The 19,320-nt window shown below is 37.0% G+C and overlaps 1 protein-coding gene across 11 annotated transcripts in view; it reads left to right on the forward strand.

The window, feature by feature from the left end:
• Positions 1-19,320, forward strand: part of CHL1 (cell adhesion molecule L1 like) — a 223,156-nt gene that overhangs the window by 193,449 nt on the left and 10,387 nt on the right. For all 11 annotated transcript variants that reach the window (XM_043442808.1, XM_043442804.1, XM_043442811.1 and 8 more), the window contains 8 exons: positions 2,899-3,000; positions 3,178-3,375; positions 4,758-4,828; positions 9,458-9,680; positions 10,925-11,040; positions 11,280-11,484; positions 11,696-11,818; positions 16,850-17,029. In XM_043442808.1, the coding sequence (XP_043298743.1) occupies positions 2,899-3,000; positions 3,178-3,375; positions 4,758-4,828; positions 9,458-9,680; positions 10,925-11,040; positions 11,280-11,484; positions 11,696-11,818; positions 16,850-17,029 (1,218 nt within the window). The remainder of the gene's footprint in view (positions 1-2,898; positions 3,001-3,177; positions 3,376-4,757; positions 4,829-9,457; positions 9,681-10,924; positions 11,041-11,279; positions 11,485-11,695; positions 11,819-16,849; positions 17,030-19,320) is intronic.

The raw sequence follows: 19,320 nt of genomic DNA on the forward strand, positions 1-19,320 counted from the left end.
TTTTTTTTTTAATAATAATAATGCTAATTAGAAAGAGATGTGCATGCCCCTTTGGTATAATCAGTGCAATTATGCTTGCAGTCATCCATGTTTGCAGCTCATAGACTGTTGGATAGCTCTCCTAGTTTCCCTTCTGGATTCAATCTCACCTGCTCTCTGAATCCGGAAAGCGATAGACATCCCTTACCCTCAGCTTTCATTTGCTTCAGCCAGTGGGGAGCCATGGCCGTAGACGTGGTGGGTGGAGGGTGTGTTCTCCGGATACTCCCTCCCTGCTGGCTGGCTGTGTCCCTCTGCCATCGTCATCTATGCTCCAAGAGAGGCTTTGTCCACACAGCTCTCCCTGATGGAATTCTAGTAACTGCCCACTCCCCACCCCCAACCCTTCACCCCGGATATTCTGCTCATGTCTTTTGAGTCTTTGGTTACAAACTCATTGAATTACCTTAAGTTGTGTGAACTGTTTACTTTCTGCTGGGAGCCTGACAAAGACATTTTAGTTTTCTCTTATTACTGTATTTCAGTGGGTACCACTTAGTTTTCCTTTAGCTTGCTGACAGTCCTTAAAAGTGGTTTGGTGAGAGAAGGAGAGAAAGTGTTAATCACTCAGTCGCATCCAACTCTTTGCGACCCCATAGACTGTAGCCTGCCAGGATCCTCTGTCCATGGAATTCTCCAGGCAAGAATACTGGAGTGGGTTGCCATTCCCTTCTCCAGGGGATCTTCGCAACCCAGGGATCAAACCCACGTCTCCTGCATTGCAGGCAGGTTCTTTAGTGTCTTAAGCCACCAGGGAAGTATCTTAAATGCCTTGACCATGTGTCTAGATAAATCCTTACTATTAACAGGCATTTGTATCCTTAGCACTCTGGTCACTGGGATTCACAGGGAGGTTGCCTTCCATGGGTACAGAACGAGAGGAAAGTGTTCAGTCCCTTTTGAGGTAGGCTGGTGGAAAATGAGTAAAGAGGCTGGATTTTTACGAGTGAAGCCAATGACCACCATGTTTCAAGTGAAGCAAATGACCACCTAAAAATCCCCCCAAATGTTAGGTTTTTACCTGTCAGATGATAGGTGGTATGGACTTGGTTCAAAAGAAACCTCTTTAGGAGATGTATTTCAGCTACTTCAGGCAACTAAAAGTAGAAAGTTTCAGTCCTTAGTAATCATTCCAGTAAGTGATTCACCAGATAAAATGGTTAAAATTCAGGTAAACTGGAGTTTGTCCCAAGTACCATTTTAAATGTCAATATCAGGATTCATGGGCTTTGCCCTCAAGTATTTTGAGCAATAGCAAGGAGATTGGCATCCCTACCACCTAATACATGCCATCTAAATTTTCTTGTGAAATTTGATATGCCAGTCTTGTAATTAGGCTGCCGTCTTCTAGAACTATTAAAGTTTGATAATTTTAAATAGTGGCTATATGTACTGTTTATTGATGAAACAATTGCCAAATGCTTTTGGAGTGAAAATAAAATAATAAATATTTAATGAGATAGGGGGCATCCTCTTACCACTTCTTGGAGTTTATACCCTCGTTTTTCAGGTCAGTCTCTGATTTTAAGAAGCATATCCCCATAACTGACAGTAACAAATGTCAAATCCATGTATAGTTTCTAAAAGACTCTTTTTCCTGGAAAATAGTATTTTAAAGCATATGGTCGACCCTTTTCAATCAGAAGTTACTTTCAAAAGCCTTGCCAGAAGCATCCTTCAAGAGCAACATTCTTTTAGGTCTCAATTGCAGTCCATCTATCGTAGTTCCATCTGATTCTCAGAAAGAGCAGATTTTAATGTCAGACAAAACAGGTTGCACTGGTTGTTTCAAGAAACTTGAGAAATAGTAGACTTAGTACATGCTGAAGAGAAGCTTAAGTTCTCTGAGTTCAGATATCCTCAAGCCTGTGGAGGAAATAAATTCTTATTTAGGGCTCTACAGTAAATTATCATTTAGGATTCTACAGGGGGAACGTAGTCACTGACCACATTTTAAAAAGAAACATGCTGTCTTCTGAAGTGAAAACAATGTTTGTCAGTATAAATTCCCAATAGTTGTTAAATACAGGGATAGTGCATGTTTTTTCCCACTTGGAGAAGAAAACTCACCTAAGGTGCCATTAGACATGACTTTGACTGTCTCCTCTGAAAAACTGTGTCCTTGAATTCACAAGAGAAGTGAAATCAAATTTTAGAAGTCAGGATCATTAGTGATACCAATTTTTTTTTTCTTTTCCTGTTCCTTTTAAGTTTAAAGTACCAGAAATTTCCATGTACTTTAACACGCTTAAAATTTGTCATTGCCTACTCAGGTTTCTAGTCTCTATCACAACATTTATGAGCTCAATATCTTCTTCCAATATAAATCCCTTTCCTACTCTTCTTTAGAACTCCAGGTATAATATACTGATAATTCATTGTTATAAATGAAAAATCCAAAGCCTACTGTAGAAAAGAAAGCCTAAATTCATGTTCTTATTTTCCTGTACTTATAGGACCTAAGTTTATCATTCTAATATGATAATTACATGCATGATTTAAGTGATAATACACTGTTTACTTAGTCCCAAAACATTTAACTGCAAGGCACTGGGGATGTAAAAGATGAATAAAGCATGGTCACTACTCTGGAAGGTCTGTTTAGTCCCATACAAGAGATGAACCAAGCATACAAATAAGTGTATGAGTCACAGTAAAGGGAGGTAATACAGTTGGGAACAGATGTGGATGGACCTGCATTTGAAATAGAACCAGAAGGTCAGGTGAGATTTGGCAGGTCAGAGTGGAGGCAGGGGCAAGGAGGGGAAGCAGGGGATTGCAGCGTGCCTGAGTGAGGAAGTGGGATTGACAAGGCAACGATCTGCCTTCTCCTTACCTTGATTTTTCATTACTAATCAGATGTTCCGGATCCACCAGAAAACCTTCACTTGTCGGAGAGACAGAACAGAAGTGTTCGACTGACGTGGGAGGCTGGAGATGACCACAATAGCAATATCAGCGGTAGGGAAGACGGCGTAGCTGTGCCCTCCAGAGTTAAAATTAATATTGAAGCCACCGGTGCATGAGTGGATTATCCATAAAACATCCTTTGAAACATTTAATATTATATATAAACCTCAGCAGAACTTAAACATTCTCAGTCATTTCTAATGTGTTTTTCTGTGTTTCCACTGCCAGAGTATATTGTAGAATTTGAAGGAAACAAAGAGGAGCCTGGAAGGTGGGAAGAACTGACTCGAGTCCAAGGAAAGGAGACAACAGTCGTGCTCTCTTTGGCTCCATATGTGAGATACCAGTTCAGGGTCATAGCCATGAATGAAGTTGGGAGAAGCCAGCCTAGCCACCCATCAGGCCATCACGAAACACCCCCAGCAGGTATGGACGCTCACACCTCAAGTTTCTAACAAAATATTTTAGTTTGCCGCATCCTTGAGCATCTTTAAAAAAAAAAGGATTGATGACATGGTGTATGATTTTAGATTTCCTCCAGTAGAGACCTAACAACATGGAAAATAGTCAAAGGACATCTGTCTTATAAGTTGTATATAAATATTTGAGGTACATGAACAAGCATTATTCTGAGCAATTTCTGATAGCTAAGTATTATGTTAAAATCAGATACCATAAATAAGTTGTAAACTAAAGTTCAATATAAAAGTCAACTTTCTCTTTATTTTTCTCCTCATTTCAACTTTCTGAAGTAAAACTCTTGACATGTTATAGATAGTGCATTCAATTTTTATTGCATGTAATGCCATTTTATGCATTTATGCATTTTTGTATCTCAATAGATATCTAATATCTACCTAAAATGTCAAGATGCTTTAAAAAAATTTCTCAAGAACCAACATGCTGTAGTATATACAGAATTCAAATTCAAAATACAATATTGTAAACATGAGCCTTATACAATGTTATAAACCAATAAAGCAAAATATTGATAGTGCTGTAATGATTTGTGTTACTGATTGGAAATGATTAACAATGTGGTAATAGCATGGTATTTTTTCCCTCTCTGTCTGAAATAAATATGCTAGGATATAATTCCCTTTGGGGGTTGAGAAAATATAAGCAGAGATAATAACTTAATCAGGTACTTGTATGATTTTAATATAAGTTCATCTTGGCACTAAACTCCATACTTAACCCTTCTTATAAAATAGATTCATCCGAATATATTTCATGAGGACATTACCTGCTGTTTCCTATTTGATGCCCCTAAAACTTATCTTTTGATATTAATATATGACCTTTAATTTTATTCACTTAGAGGCAAACATTCACGTCACATTTCTAATAATAATTCTAAAAAAGTAAAGCAGATTTAAAACTAAAATGTATATTTAAATAGTGTGTTTAGAATTTTAAGAGCAGGTTTAAAATGAAGACATTTTCAACTTTCTATTCTCCAATGAATAATAATTATATCACTCCATGAACATGATTTTACTCCTTTTATATATATATATATAATATATATATATATATATATATAAAAACGCTGCTTTCTGTGAGGTGAGATGTGTTGACTAACTATTGTGATCATTTCATAATATATATGTATAAATATTATATGTGAAATATATACATTCTAAAATCATTATATAAAAGTGCTATGAATCTTTTTACAAACTGGGCCAGATATAAACAAATATAATCAAAGTTATGTAAAAATCTGTTTTTTTATGGGCAGAGGGATGATATATCTATAGATCATACAATAGGGAAAAGTAATTTTCATATTTATACTTTTTCAGCTCCAGACAAGAATCCACAAAATATAAGAGTTCAAGCTTCTCAACCCAAGGAAATGATTATCAAATGGGAGGTAAGGATTCTTCATGTTATTTATTATCTTTGTGTTCTTTTTACTTTTTTTAGGTCCACATGCTAAGTATAATGATAGAACAATATCTTTTATTAATATGTTAATATATTGTAAAATAGAGTTTAACTATTGTAGATAATTTAAGAAAGTTTTTATAGGCTGATTTCATTATAATCCATCCCCCAAAGTTTATGATTCCTAATATTTTTATTACCAATATTCTTAATCCTCTCCCATTCAAAAAAAAATACTGAAAATCTTTCACTGTCTTTTGGTACATGGCCAATAAAGATTAAGCATATCAAAAGTATGACCCCTAAGAAACAGTCACCACTTACTAAGCACTATTAAGCATTCTGTGAACTCATATCAAATTCTGAGACCAATGTTGTCAAGAGAGCATCATTAATACTGTGTCTTAGATACAGAAACGGGTCCATGGATAGACTGGCCCATTACCATACAATTAGAAATCAACAAAACGATGATTTCCACATGAATATCTTTGAACTTCAAGCTCTACTCATTTTCTCTTTATATATATATATATATATAATTTGTTAAGAGTTACTAAAATAGACTTTCCTCTTTGAATTTTGCACAAAAGTTTGTATCTGCTCAGATTACACTAATTTTTTTTAATGCCATTTCTAAATTTCTTCTGTAACAGTGAAAAACTTTTTCTCTCCTCTGTTTTGACGTGTTTCATGAACAAGTATTTTAACTTACTTGAAAGTAGGTTACCATTTAGTGATTCTGAGTAATAACAGATTTCTGATATTGAAGTCACTGAATTTTACAAGCATTTTTTAATGTATGCTGGAATATATTAATTTATTTCCACAACTCATTCCAGATGTGATTTTTGGAAGAATTTTAGAATGTACAAAGTTTTGATTTCCTTTTTTCTTCATCATGGATTGATCTTATATGATAACATTGCCCATACCTACAAAATATGTAGTCAAAATTTTTATGTAAAACTAACCCTTTATTCCCATTTCAGTGAGAGTAAGCTTTGCAAACTTAAAATTTGAAAAATAATTGGCAATATACAGAAGTTAAATATAGTCAAGAATAGTATTATTTTCTTGAATATATGGCCACAAATAGCTACTACCACATTTAAAATTATGTTAGCATCTTATCCTTTTAGAGTATCTATTGTCTTTTAAGTTCCATAGAAATTTCTATTAGGTAGATGATATAACTGGATTAGATGACAATAATAGTGTATAATTATCAGGTCACTTCCTCAGAGAAGTGCACCATTTTCCACTAACATTAGTTCATTAATTGTCACGACTCCTCTGGGAGGGCTATAGTAGCTCCATGCTGTCAGCATTACGTTCAGTAAAGAGAAGCTGGGGCTACAGTTTTGTGATCTTACCCAGATGCATGCCCTGAGTCAGTGATGAAAAGAGGGCTGGGATCTGCAGTCCTTCCTACTGATCATTCTATTCATAAATCACTCTGTCCTCCCCCCCAGAGGTACACAAGACTAATTACTAGTGCTCTCTTCTTGGAAGAATGGGATTAAACTATGAAAGTGTTTACAGTTTGTCTTTGAAAAGTAAATGACACGTAATTTAGTAATTAACTGACCAGAGGAAGGAAATAGAGATTTGAAACTAAGCTGACAATTACCTTCATAATATATTCCATTGTGTTTCATGTCATTTTGAAATGTCAGAGGCCTAATAACTATAAGCATAACCAGTGAAGTTTAAGAACATTTACTCATCAGTTATTCTTTTGCATGAATTATCTTGTAAACTGGAGTTAAATGCCAGCTATTTCCCCAAGCTGACAAGCACACAGAATAAATTGATTACCAGATCCCCTCCAAAGATTGACTTACAAAATAATTCCTATCTACAAGATAATGATCAGAGAGGAGCAATTTGTCTTAAAAAAAAAAAAGGAAGAAAATGTTGATCTTTCACAAAAGGATTAAATAGGAACAGACTGATTGTCCCTAATTCTCTTTTGGTTTATGTTTTCTTTTTAGCATTAACTATGAATAAAAGTATTAGCAGGTCCTTGGTTTATATATGGCAGTCAAAAATAGTCTTTATTTTCCTGAATGTATAATCTAGTGGGAGGGACAGACAATAGGCAAATACAGGAGAAATAAAATAATATCATTATGAAACATTCAGTGGAGAAAAATAATATACCAACTTTTATTTGTAACTTATTAGTGAATGTGCATTTATTCATTGATAGGTGAACCTTATTTTTACAGTCAAAATGGATGTCAGTTTTCTTATTTAACTCGTTTTATTGTATATACATTATGTTTATAAATTTGGCACATCAAATATTAAGGACTCACTTTTTTAAAAAGTGACATTAAATTTTAACTTAATGATGGAACTACTCTTTTTAGTTAACATTATTTTCTAAGATAATGATGAGTTTATACTTTATTCTTAAGTATAAATGTATTTATGTTACATTTGGACTTCAATAAAATAGCAAATATCTAATCTCACAGATTCCAGAAAATGATCAAAACAAACAAAAACCCATTTCATTAATGTTTGGGAAATAGCAACTTCTCAATTACCTGGTTATATGATCACAGCCAAGTGGTTTAAGCCCTGTAAAGGATGTAGGACTTATTATTTCTACTACAATTGTAATCAGAAAACCACCAGCTTTAAAATGAATTTAGGCAGTACAAAAAATCTGTCCAGTTTCTAGATCAGTCAGTATAACCTTGCTTTGTTCATAGATCTCTTTGAAAATACAATAGAAGTACAGTTTTGTTCTAAGAAATTATACGTAGAAAGTTTTACTAGCAGTTCCATGGGTTTTCAGATCCTTTGAAGGGCATCCACAGACCCCATCTAGAGATGCCTAGACACCAAATTAAGAACCTGTTTTATAGAGATCCTTTCTTACGAGCAGCTGCGTGAGGGAAGGAATGCTGGAGATCTTCCCCCGCTCCCCACCCACACCCCTGGCTACTACGGTTTGTTATCTTTGTTTGGGATCTATTTGTGAATTTGTTGAGGTTTTGTTGTTCACTGTCTGAAAGCCAAATACGAGGTATTCCTGCAGTTTCTTTGGGAGTCTAGGCACCAAGGAGGCTGGCGATTTAGGTAAGATTGTTTCTTAACAGTGTTACCTAGGGTGGCACAGTGTGTTTTAAAATTTTTCAGAGAGCTTTATCAAATGCAACAATTTTTCTCGAAGCAAAACATGCGTAAACTGAATAATAGTATTTGTACATACTTATTGTCAGTTGGGACTGAAGGTAATTGTAATTCCAGATTGTAGAATGGAACTAAAAGCTTGTGACCTGACTGACTTATCTGGTCAATGTGACAGCCTCTGGTACGTTTATCTATATGAGAGTAGGAAATATCTTGGGGCAAAAGTTTGAAAGCAAAATATAAACAATGGCTGTGAAAATCTCAGAAAGCTTTTGATTTCATATTTTTTCCTCTTACAGAACTTAACTATTAACCCTAGAATAAGCACCAGACTTGAAATTATTTTGCCGATATACTACTCTTCTTTCAATTTTATTCCATCCAATTCCTCTATTAAGTACTGATAAATTAATCTGAGTCAAGAAGTATTGCAAATTCTATAAAAACATTACATATGGTTATTGAACCACTTGCATATACAGGCAAAATTATTAGTTATACAAGTGACCCTTATAAATCTATGGCTAAAATCAAATTTTTATGTATTGTATATAATTCATTTAAATGCATATTCCCATTTTTGTGATATTATGTAGATGGCTTAAATCACATTAATGTTTTTTAATTAAAGTATTTAATTAAAAGCTAGAGTGGAAATAACCAATCTCTTATTTGAGAAATTCCTCCAGTAAATATTTCTATACAGCAAAATAAACTGGAGGATGGGAGCACTTTCTGGTAAAAGAGAAAGAAACAGAATGGGCAAGGAGCTGGGAACTACTGTATCGTAAAGAGGAGCTGTATCTTCTGGGTACTAGTGCATGCAAATACATATTATCCAAAAAGATTTACTTGCTCTCTGTCTTCTCTTGGAAGGAAGATGGGGGATAATGGATGGAGTCAGATGGAAAGAGTTTTGACTGAAAAGCCATGAAAAAAATCCCATTTATATTAAGGGATCCTGGAGTAGGAAATGGCAACCCAGTCTGGTATTCTTGCCTGGAGAACTCCATGGACAGAGGAGCCTGGCGGGCTGCAGTCCCTGGGGTTGCAAAGAGCGACCAACACTATACTTAGGGAACTCATAGCCATGGCCTTTTCATTTCTGCCAGTTCTTTAGGAATGAAAGAAATAGAATATGGAAGAAAGTGTCAAGAAAAGCTAAAACCCTCTATGAAATTTCTTAGTAAGTTCTTTCATATATGAACAGTTAGAATTAACCACAAGGGCATACTCCAGACATCTAAATTGTGGGATTCTTTCTACTTGGGGAGGGGATGGAGAAACTCTAAAGCTTAAATGAACAGAATGACAAAACTTTTCACAAGCATTTCCAAACCAAAGAGGGGGATTAAAGATCTCCCCCAAAATGATCCCTTTATTGCCACATTTCTTGTGCCACTTAGGGTGGCTTCTCTGCCCCCTGACTCAGCATATCTGTGATCAAGCCAACCTTCTGTTTTAGCCTCTGAAAGCCATGGAGCAGAATGGACCCGGACTGGAGTATAGGGTGACCTGGAAGCCGCAGGGAGCCCCGGTGGAGTGGGAGGAAGAGACAGTCACCAACCACACCCTGCGGGTGATGACACCTGCTGTCTACGCGCCATACGATGTCCAGGTCCAAGCCATCAATCACCTGGGCTCTGGCCCTGAGCCACAGTCAGTGATTCTCTATTCTGGAGAAGACTGTAAGTGATGCACCCGACACCCCACCACTTCTAGAATAGCTTCTCTCAAGTAGACTGCACCCTTGTCGAGGAGCATTTTTGAGCAAGTACTGCATGCAAAGAGGCTGTACTTACAGTGGGAGATAAAAAGAAATTGGACACATGGGTTCTACTTTAGAGCTGACTGCAGGAGAGTTGTCAGGATGGTGGTGAGGAAGAACATTGAAAGGTTTAATTTTATTCAGTTTCCCCCAAAAATGCTACTTCCATAATGAACATCGAAGACCTGGAACCATCAGTGCACACAGGTGCCCAATCAGACGTGCCCTTACTTGTCAAGGACCTCCTAACAGCTGCCTGCTGCCACACCTGGCCTCAAGGCTGGAGCCTTCCTAAGGAAGGTGAGGTGCAGGCCCAGATTTCATATAGAATCACTCACATGCAGAATTTTGAGGTACTAATGACATGATTTTATTATTAGATATTTATACCCTAAGAACTGCTGCAAATAAATTTCTGGAAAAAGGAAAGACGCTGCATTGCAAATAACTAGATAGTAGGCATTATTCTCATTGTTCTTACAGTATCCAAAGTAATATTTTGATCCACGAAGAGAAGAAGGGCAGGAATGTGAAACGACTAGCTCCTTATTTACCTGCCACCTGTGTCCTCACTACTCAGGTCTCCTCACTGGGAATTGATACATTAGCCTTGACTGTGGTGGGTTTGGTTTACTTCTCTGTAGTTAGCTCCCCTGAAGAATGGGGATGATGATAATACCATTTCATGGGACTGTTGTAAGGATTATGTGAGCCAGTCCAGGATAGGCTCTCAGAACAGTGTCTGACACACAGAATATGCTCAATTAATGTTGAACATTAATATGCTCAATTAATGTTATTCATGTTCATCAAACTCCCAAGTCATTTGAGTTATAATATTAGTCTAGTTAACATGTTTCCAAGGCAAGGTGCCCACGGACGATTTCATTGTCTACTGTTTTCAGTTACATTGCTCACACCATATCCATCAGGACAGGGGTTTTTCTGTGTGGTACAGGCCCTCCTCTTCTCTAGAAACCTATTAATATTGGGGCCCTGAAACTCTTCTGTAATGAGAAACTCTCTTCATTCCATTTGAAATTGATTTGAGAAAAGTGCTTTCCGCAGATTAAAAAAAAAAAAATGAAGGATCACCTTTAGAAAAGGATCCTAATAATCGTGTTTGGATGATTTGAAAGCTAATCCTTCTTATGTGCCCAACAGATCCTGATACAGCTCCAGTGATCCAAGGGGTGGATGTTATAAACAGCACATTAGTTAAAGTCACCTGGTCAACAGTTCCAAAGGAAAGAGTACACGGACACCTGAAAGGATATCAGGTTTTTATCATAGCTTTCCTGCTTCTTATTGTCAAATTAATATATTTCCTGCAAATAAGAACTGATTTCAGAAGCTGAAAGAGAAATCTGCTACCACTGGTGATGCGCTGTGGTTCAGTCCCTAAGTCGTGTCCAGCTCTTCGCTATCCCATGGACTACAGCACGCCAGGCTTCTCTGTCCTTCACATTCGTGTCCATTGAGTCGGTGATATGTTAAAGGGTTCCTATTCTCATTGCAGGTAAACTGGTGGAAGACAAAAAGCCTGTTGGATGGAAGGGCACATCCCAAAGAAGTAAACATTCTGAGATTTTCAGGACAAAGAAACTATGGAATGGTTCCTTCTCTGGATGCCTTTAGCGAATTTCACTTAACAGTCTTAGCCTATAATTCCAAAGGAGCTGGTCCAGAGAGTGAGCCTTTTATATTTCAAACACCAGAAGGAGGTAAGACAGTTTAGGATTAATATCTAGTTTAGAAACAACAATTTAAAATAACAAAATCCCAATGGTCAAAACATTTCCTTCCTTATTAGAAGTTAAGTTGTACAGATGTCATATGAGTTAGCGCTTCAATTTAATAAAAAGAAAAAAAACTATAATTTTTTTAAAGAAATTGACTGATTGGAGTATCTATTGTTGGTTTCATGTTTTCCAGTACCTGAACAACCAACTTTTCTCAAAGTCATCAAAGTTGATAAAGACACTGCCACTTTGTCCTGGGGGCTACCCAAGAAATTGAATGGAAATTTAACTGGATATCTATTGCAGTACCAGATAAGTGAGTACATATTTGAATTAGATTCGCCTATTAATGTTTCTTTCTTTTTTTTTGGTTGAGTATTTGGTTTCCCATGCTGAGAATCTAATTCATGGTTTGTAGGCTGGCATACTTACTTATAGCACAGGGGTTTGTAAACTGGCTTGCAGATCAAATTGAGCCTGCTGCCTGTTCTTACAAGTTTTATTGGAACATGGCCATGCCCACTAACTTATATTTGTCTATAGCTGCAGTGGCAGAGCTGAGTAGTTGCAAAAGAGATCACATAGCCCATGAAGGCTAACATATTTACAATCTAGTCCTTAATAGAAAGGTTTGCCAATTCTTGTTTTGAGGGGAAAAAAGTAGTAAGTTAATAGATACCAGAAAATATGCATTTTAACATGTGTATAGGTATTCCCAGGTGGCTCAGTGATAATGCAGGAGACGTAGGAGACATGAGTTTGATCCCTGGGTTGGGTAGATCCCCTGGAGAAGGAATTGGCAACCCACTCTAGTATTATTGCCTGGAGAATCCTATGGACAGAGGAGCATGGCGGGCTTTAGTCCATAGGATCATAAAGTGTCAGAAACGATCGAGCACGCACACACCCATCTATCTAAGATACGGTGAGAATTAGGAAATATGCAAAGAAAAAAGTCAGTAAATGATATAGTGGATAGAGAATAGGTTGGTGGTGGTGGTGGGTGGCCCCAGACTTGGAAGTTGGGGAGGGGTAGGAGAAATGGGTGAATAGTTTGTTTCTATTTTTAGTTTAGGTAAATTAAATGTAAAAATTGTAAACAGAAAAAGAAATGATGTAGTGGAGATTCAGAGCACAGTAACTTCTACCCTACCCTGCCTCTTCTGTCTCTGAGGCATGTTTCTGGTCTCAACTCTGCATATAGTTGTGTTTGTGGAATCCCCCTCCTGTAGCCCACTGCTAGCACGTCACATTTGGACCACCTACAGGCTCTCCCCATGTGCTGCTGTGCCATGAAGTTAAAAACAACATGTTTAGATGAAAGCGGATTATTTCAATCATAGCACATCCCACCTGTTACAGTCTTCAAATCTAAGTATCAGCTCAACATGGAGATTAGGGGACTGAGCTCATAGGACAATGTTAAACTTCGAAGGCATGAATTCCTAAACAGCAGAAACAGCAGGTCTATGGAAGCCCAGTCTACACTGCTTGCATAGGTCAACTGGATCATAACCCTGAACTACCATGAATCCCTTCCAGGCTTGCAGCAGTTCGGGTCAGGTATCAGCTTGAGCTTCTGTTCTGCTTTGAGGACCTACGATTAAACAGGCACAGGCATAACCCTAATAGAGGCAGCGGTTTGGCATTTTTGAGTATTGGCTAGTTAGCAGGATCAGTAAAAATTAAGTACTCTCCCTTCATTTTTCATGAAAACAGGAAGTTTATGAGGTATGTACCATCACTACTTTATGGATGAGAAGTATATAGGATTCACTTACAAAGAGCCATGCAGTAAAACAAGTGTTACGAAAAGATTGAAACCCAGCTCAGCCATTCCAGATGCTGAGCTCTTGAAAGTGAAAGTTGCTCAGTCATGTTGTCTGATTCTTTGCAACCCCATGGAATGGTCCATGGAATTCTCCAGGTCAGAATAAGGAGTGAGTAGCTATTTCCTTCACCATGGGATCTCCCCAACCCAGGGATCAAACCCTGGTCTCCCATATTGCAGGCAGATTCTTTACCAGCTAAGCTGCCAGGGAAGACTTTAAGTCTCTTAATTCCATGAACTGGATTTCAAACATGTAGGAAGCACTGAAGAAACATTTGAGAACTATTCAATGTCAACTTTATTTGTTAAAGATAGATCTTATCTTAATTCTAATAATAGAAAACCTGAATATTAAATTCCTACCTTCATGTTGAACTGTATATAATATCTAAACTTATTTTAAAAACAAGTGCATAGAATATATAGAGAAAAAGCTGAAATATTAACAATAGCTGTGGTTACTGTACTACTTGATATGGAGACTTTTAATAAAATAACGACTTTATACTTACTTCAGTTCAGTTGCATCCAACTCTTTGCAACCTGATGTACTGCAGCATGCCAGACCTCCCTGTCCATCACCAACTCCCGGAGTTTACTCAAACTCATGTCCATTGAATCGGCGATACCATCCAGCCATCTCATCCTCTGTCATCCCCTTCTCTTCCCGCCTTCAATATTTCCCATCGTCAGGGTCTTTTCCAATGAGTCAGCTCTTTGCATCAGGTGGCCAAAGTATTGGAGTTTCAGCTTCAGCATCAGTCATTCCAATGAACACCCAGGACTGATCTCCTTTAGGATGGACTGGTTGGATCTTCTTGCAGTCCAAGGGAATCTTAGGAGTCTTCTCCAACACCAAAGTTCAAAAGCATCAATTCTTTGGTGCTCAGCTTTCTTTATAGTCTTACTCTCACATCCATACAGGACTACTAGATAAAACATAGCCTTGACTAGATGGACCTTTGTTGGCAAAGTGATGTCTCTGCTTTTTAATATGCAGTCTAGGTTGGTCATAGCTTTTTTTTCCCAGGGAGCAGGTGTCTTTTAATTTCATGACTTCAGTCACCATCTGCAGTGATTTTGGAGCCAAAAAAATAAAGTCTGTCACTGTTTTCACTGTTTCCCCATCTATTTGCCATGAAGTGATGGGACCAGATGCCATGATCTTAGTTTTCTAAATGTTGAGCTTTAAGCCAACATTTCCCTCTACTCTCTCATTTTCATCAAGAGGCTTTTTAGTTTCTCTTCACTTTCTGCTATAAGGGTGGTGTCATCTGCATATCTGAGGTTATTGATATTACTCCCGGCAATCTTGATTCCAGTTTGTGCTTCATCCAGCCCAGCATTTCTCATGATGTACTCTGCAAATAAGTTAAATAAGCAGGGTGACAATATATAGCCTTGACATACTCCTTTCCTGATTTGGAACCAGTCTGTTGTTCCATGTCAGTTCTAACTTGCTTTCTGAGCTGCATACAGATTCCTCAATGGGCAGGTCAGGTGGTCTGGTATTCCCATCTCTTTCAGAATTTTCCACAGTTTGTTGTGGTCCATACAGTCAAAGGCTTTGGCATAGTCAATAAAGGAGAAGTAGATATTTTTCTGGAACTCTCTTGCTTTTTCGATGATCCTATGGATGTTGGCAATTTGATCTCTGATTTGTCTGCCTTTTCTAAACCCAGCTTGAACATCTGGAAGTTCACAGTTCACATACTGTTGAAGTCTGGCTTGGAGAATTTTAAGCATTACGTAATTAGCATGTGAGATGAGTGCAATTGTGTGGTAGTTTGAGCATTCTTTGGTAGTCTTTGGATTGGAATGAAAACTGACCTTTTCCAGTCCTGGGCCCACTACTGAATTTTCCAAAGTTGCTGGCATATTGAGTGCAGCATTTTCACAGCATCATCTTTTAGGATTTGAAATAGCTCAACAGGAATTCCATCACCTCCACTAGCTTTGTTCATAGTGATGCTTCCTAAGGCCCACTTGACTTCGCATTCCAGGATGTCTGGCTCTAGGTGAGTGAGCACACCATTGCAATTATATTTGTGAAGATATATATTGTGAAGATATTTTTTGTATAGCTCTTCTGTGTATTCTTGCCACCTATTCTTAATATCTTCTGCTTCTGTTAGATCCATACCATTTCTGTCCTTTATTGCACCCATCTTGGCATGAAATGTTCCGTTGGTATCTCTAATTTTCTTGAAGAGATCTCTAGACTTATATCTATACTTATTTAGCTATCTATTAAGTGATTGAAATATTCTTAGATGGCTTATCTATTTTTGTGGCTATCTGTTCTAAATAGTTGTTAAGTGTGTATCTGAGAGCTCTCTATGTACTTTGCTGAATTCTTACATTGATTGTGGTAGTTTTTCAATTGACTTGGTGGTATTTACAGGAGTGCTCTCAAGTAACCTACCAAGAGTGATTATTTTACTTCTTTCCTTATGTTTGGATTTGTAATTTTTCATTTCCATTTATCTGATTGCATTGTATCTACAATGAAGGCATTTTTAAGTTAAAGAGTAAATATTTTTTTATGGTCTCTTGGACCAAGTTTGAAGAGTGTTTATTCTAGCCCTTTTCTTACCACTAATGGTTGTGCAATCTTGAACATACCATTTCATCTCGGATTATTCTGTTGGTAGTCTTATTATAGCACTTTGTGATCTTGCTTGAATATCAAGATCTTGCTTGTGCTGCAGGTTCTTTGAAAGGCACTATCTAAATCTTATTTTTCCATACAGCACTTTACATAGTGCTAAGTATACAGTAGACATTTTAAAATACATTAATATATCAGTTTCTTGAGTCTTTATATCAGTACTTGTTCAGTGCTACATATTAAACCAGAAACTATAGAAGACTCCAGTAAATCACTGTTCAAATTTTTACAATAAAACTTTAAAAAGTACTTAGCTCAGATGGTAGAGAATCTGCCTGCAATGTAGGAGATCTGGGTTCTATCCCTGAGTCGGGAAGATCCTCTGAAGAAGGAAATGGCAGCAACCCACTCCAGTATTCTTGCCTGGGACATCCCATGGGCAGAGTAGTCTGGCGGGCTAAACTTCACGGGGTCACAAACAGTTGGACATGACTAAGCAACTAACACACACACACACACACCTGTCAAGGATACAATGAAAATATATCAGTGGGGGGAAGCTCATCATTGTTAATAGGTATGGTAAAGCTGGAATGGTTGTCCGGTGTAGCATAGTGATTAAGAGCATGGGCTTTGGAGTTAAAAGGCTGTGGTTTAGATTCAAATCCTCGTTTGCCAGTTAGTGGCTCTAGATCTAGGCAGTGTGTTTATTCTTGCCAGATCTTAAATTACCCATGGATAATATGTCATAATAATTGTATCTACCTCATAGAATTGAGTTGACAACTATGAATAATTAAGACGGCAGGCCACAAGCATAAATAGAAGCAGAAATAGGCATAACGTAACTTGAATTGTTAAGACTACAAAATCTGAGATGTTGATATGCATGTTTCTTTCTTCAGTCAATGACACTGATGAAATTGGAGAGCTAAATGATATCAACATTACAACTCCATCAAAGCCCAGCTGGCGTCTCTTGAACCTCAGTGCAACCACCAAGTACAAATTCTACCTGAGGGCTTGCACGTCAAAGGGCTGTGGGAAGCCAGTCACTGAGGAGACGGCTACATTAGGAGAAGCCAGTAAGTACAGGAGGTTTATACATGCTGCGTTTTAAACTGCTCTGAAAGGAAGGTGCCATGGTAGTCACTATAAATCAGAAATGATTGTGCTCTCAATCTCTCTGACCTTCTGTTTTCCACTGATGTACAGAATTTATTTTTCTTGTTTCTAAAGTTCACATTGACTCAATTTATAGATTTCTGCACAATAGTAATCAAACTATAGCTTCAGTGTATACAAGGTCAGGAACTATAATTTTAATTAAACTAGGGGGCTATAAGGTCACAAAGTAAATCATAAGGTTAGTAGAGCAGGTATTTTTCTTTTGGAAATGTTTCCACCCAGAAAAATGTTTCCCTCTTGCACTGGTAGACATTTTGCAACACTGATCTAACACATTTCACCTCCATGTCATGACTCATCTATACAATGATTCGTATATCAATTTTATTTTACTGTCTACTGGATGATGCCAAGTAATTAGCATGAAAATGGCTCATAACTTTATGGTTTCATTTGTATAGTTTGCCTAATTCAATTTCACTTTTCTATTTTTTTTTTTCCAACTCAGGCCATTTCCCTTCCAAAATTATATCTCCAATTATGATTTTAGAAGTATTTTTACTAAGCTTTCTATGTTATCAACGGGGCATTAGGAGAGAAAATAAGAAGGTAAAACAAGAAAGGGAAGTGGATTGGGGGAAAGGATATACACACTTTTAAGCTTAAAAAAAGAGGGCCTTGCATAGAGTTCAAGTTGATGAGACCTAGAGGGGTACTGGAGACAGGCCAAAGGAAATGGGACAGAGCAGGAAGGGAAATATAAACAAGTCATTTATGTATCATGTACTATGCATCCACTGTTCTGGATGCTTTACCAAATTTTAGATTAAATGAAAGGTAGAATCCATGGGAAAAAGGCAAAAATAGTAATGAAGAAACTTGAACTATCATTTACATAGGACATATATTGCAGTGTACTTAAGTTCATGAATCACTATGAAATGAATGTATTTGTGTGACTGGTTTTGCTGTGACCTTTGCCAGTTTGTTTCTTCCTCTCATTTTGTTACTACTCAATGTAAATACTGAAGAGCTTATGTTTTCCTAAGAGTTCCTATATACTCAGTACTTTCTTATATGGGGAAATGTGTATATGTACATATGTATACACACACACACACATACATACCCAAAATAGTTTCTCTCAAAACTTGAAATTGTTCCCAAGGATGAATTGGACACCAAGTGAACTGAAGAACTTATTTACCTACTTTTAAGTGGTAGGCTTAAAGATGGTGGTTGAAAACACTCTAGTAACTAAAAGGTTTTTATTTGTCAAGAGTTCAAATGGTTAACAAGTGTCTGCCAGCAAGAAAATAAGGCAGAATAGTGGTAATCTAAATATGCAACTGTAGTATTTTCTAAAACAGAGTTTAAGGCCTGGGGAGGGTTACTTTTATTTAAGGACCAACACTATAATATATATCAGAAATGCTAGTCCCATTTCTGGCGATTAGCAGCATGTAAGAAAAAAAAATCACAAAATTACCTTAATAGTCATGCATTCTCGTATATATGAAAATATTGGCAAATTTGGGCTGGTTGCATTGATAAGTTGTTTTCAGAGGGTGGAAAATGCTGTTTATGTGACTATACAAATGATGCTACTCTCTTCTGCAAATTCAATGTATAACTAATGTGCTTGAGCGTCTGACAGCCTATTTCTTCATTCTCATGTCATGATTTGAAAGTGTTTCTTACTAGTATGTTTGTGCTCTTTTTCAGGATTCTGCAATGTCAGCTACTGTCCCCTTACCCTGTTGACACTGAATTCTCTTCTATAGGCCTATATTGCCATATTTACAGAAAAAACTGTCTTTTCCACTTGATTTCAGCATGATCTTTGAAAAAGAAAAAAAAAAATGTATATTTCTATTGAGAATATCCATCTTGCTATCACTAAATACTCTAAAAATGTTAACTTTTGTGCAAATTGGAATCTGTTTCTGTGTGTCTTTCTTTTCTTTGCTCTGCCTGGATGGCACATTTTAAGGTCATCTGGCATTAAATCAGAGAATGGGATTTGATACACAAGCATTTTTTCCCCATAATTTTCTGGTTGTCACTCTGATTTTCAGGTGGCTTGCATTCCATAATCTAAAAGGGGGAAAAAATTGAGTTAATCAGAAATATTCTTTTTTATGTCTTTACTGGTTGGATTAAAATACTTACTTTGCTCTATTTTTCAAAAGCTTGTGCTACTTAACGGAACACTAAATTTCTGTTTTTCAAAGGCAAAATTAATTGT

Source organism: Cervus canadensis, chromosome 22 (genome assembly GCF_019320065.1).
Source record: "Cervus canadensis isolate Bull #8, Minnesota chromosome 22, ASM1932006v1, whole genome shotgun sequence".
In the NCBI taxonomy this organism is placed as follows: Eukaryota; Metazoa; Chordata; class Mammalia; order Artiodactyla; family Cervidae; genus Cervus; species Cervus canadensis.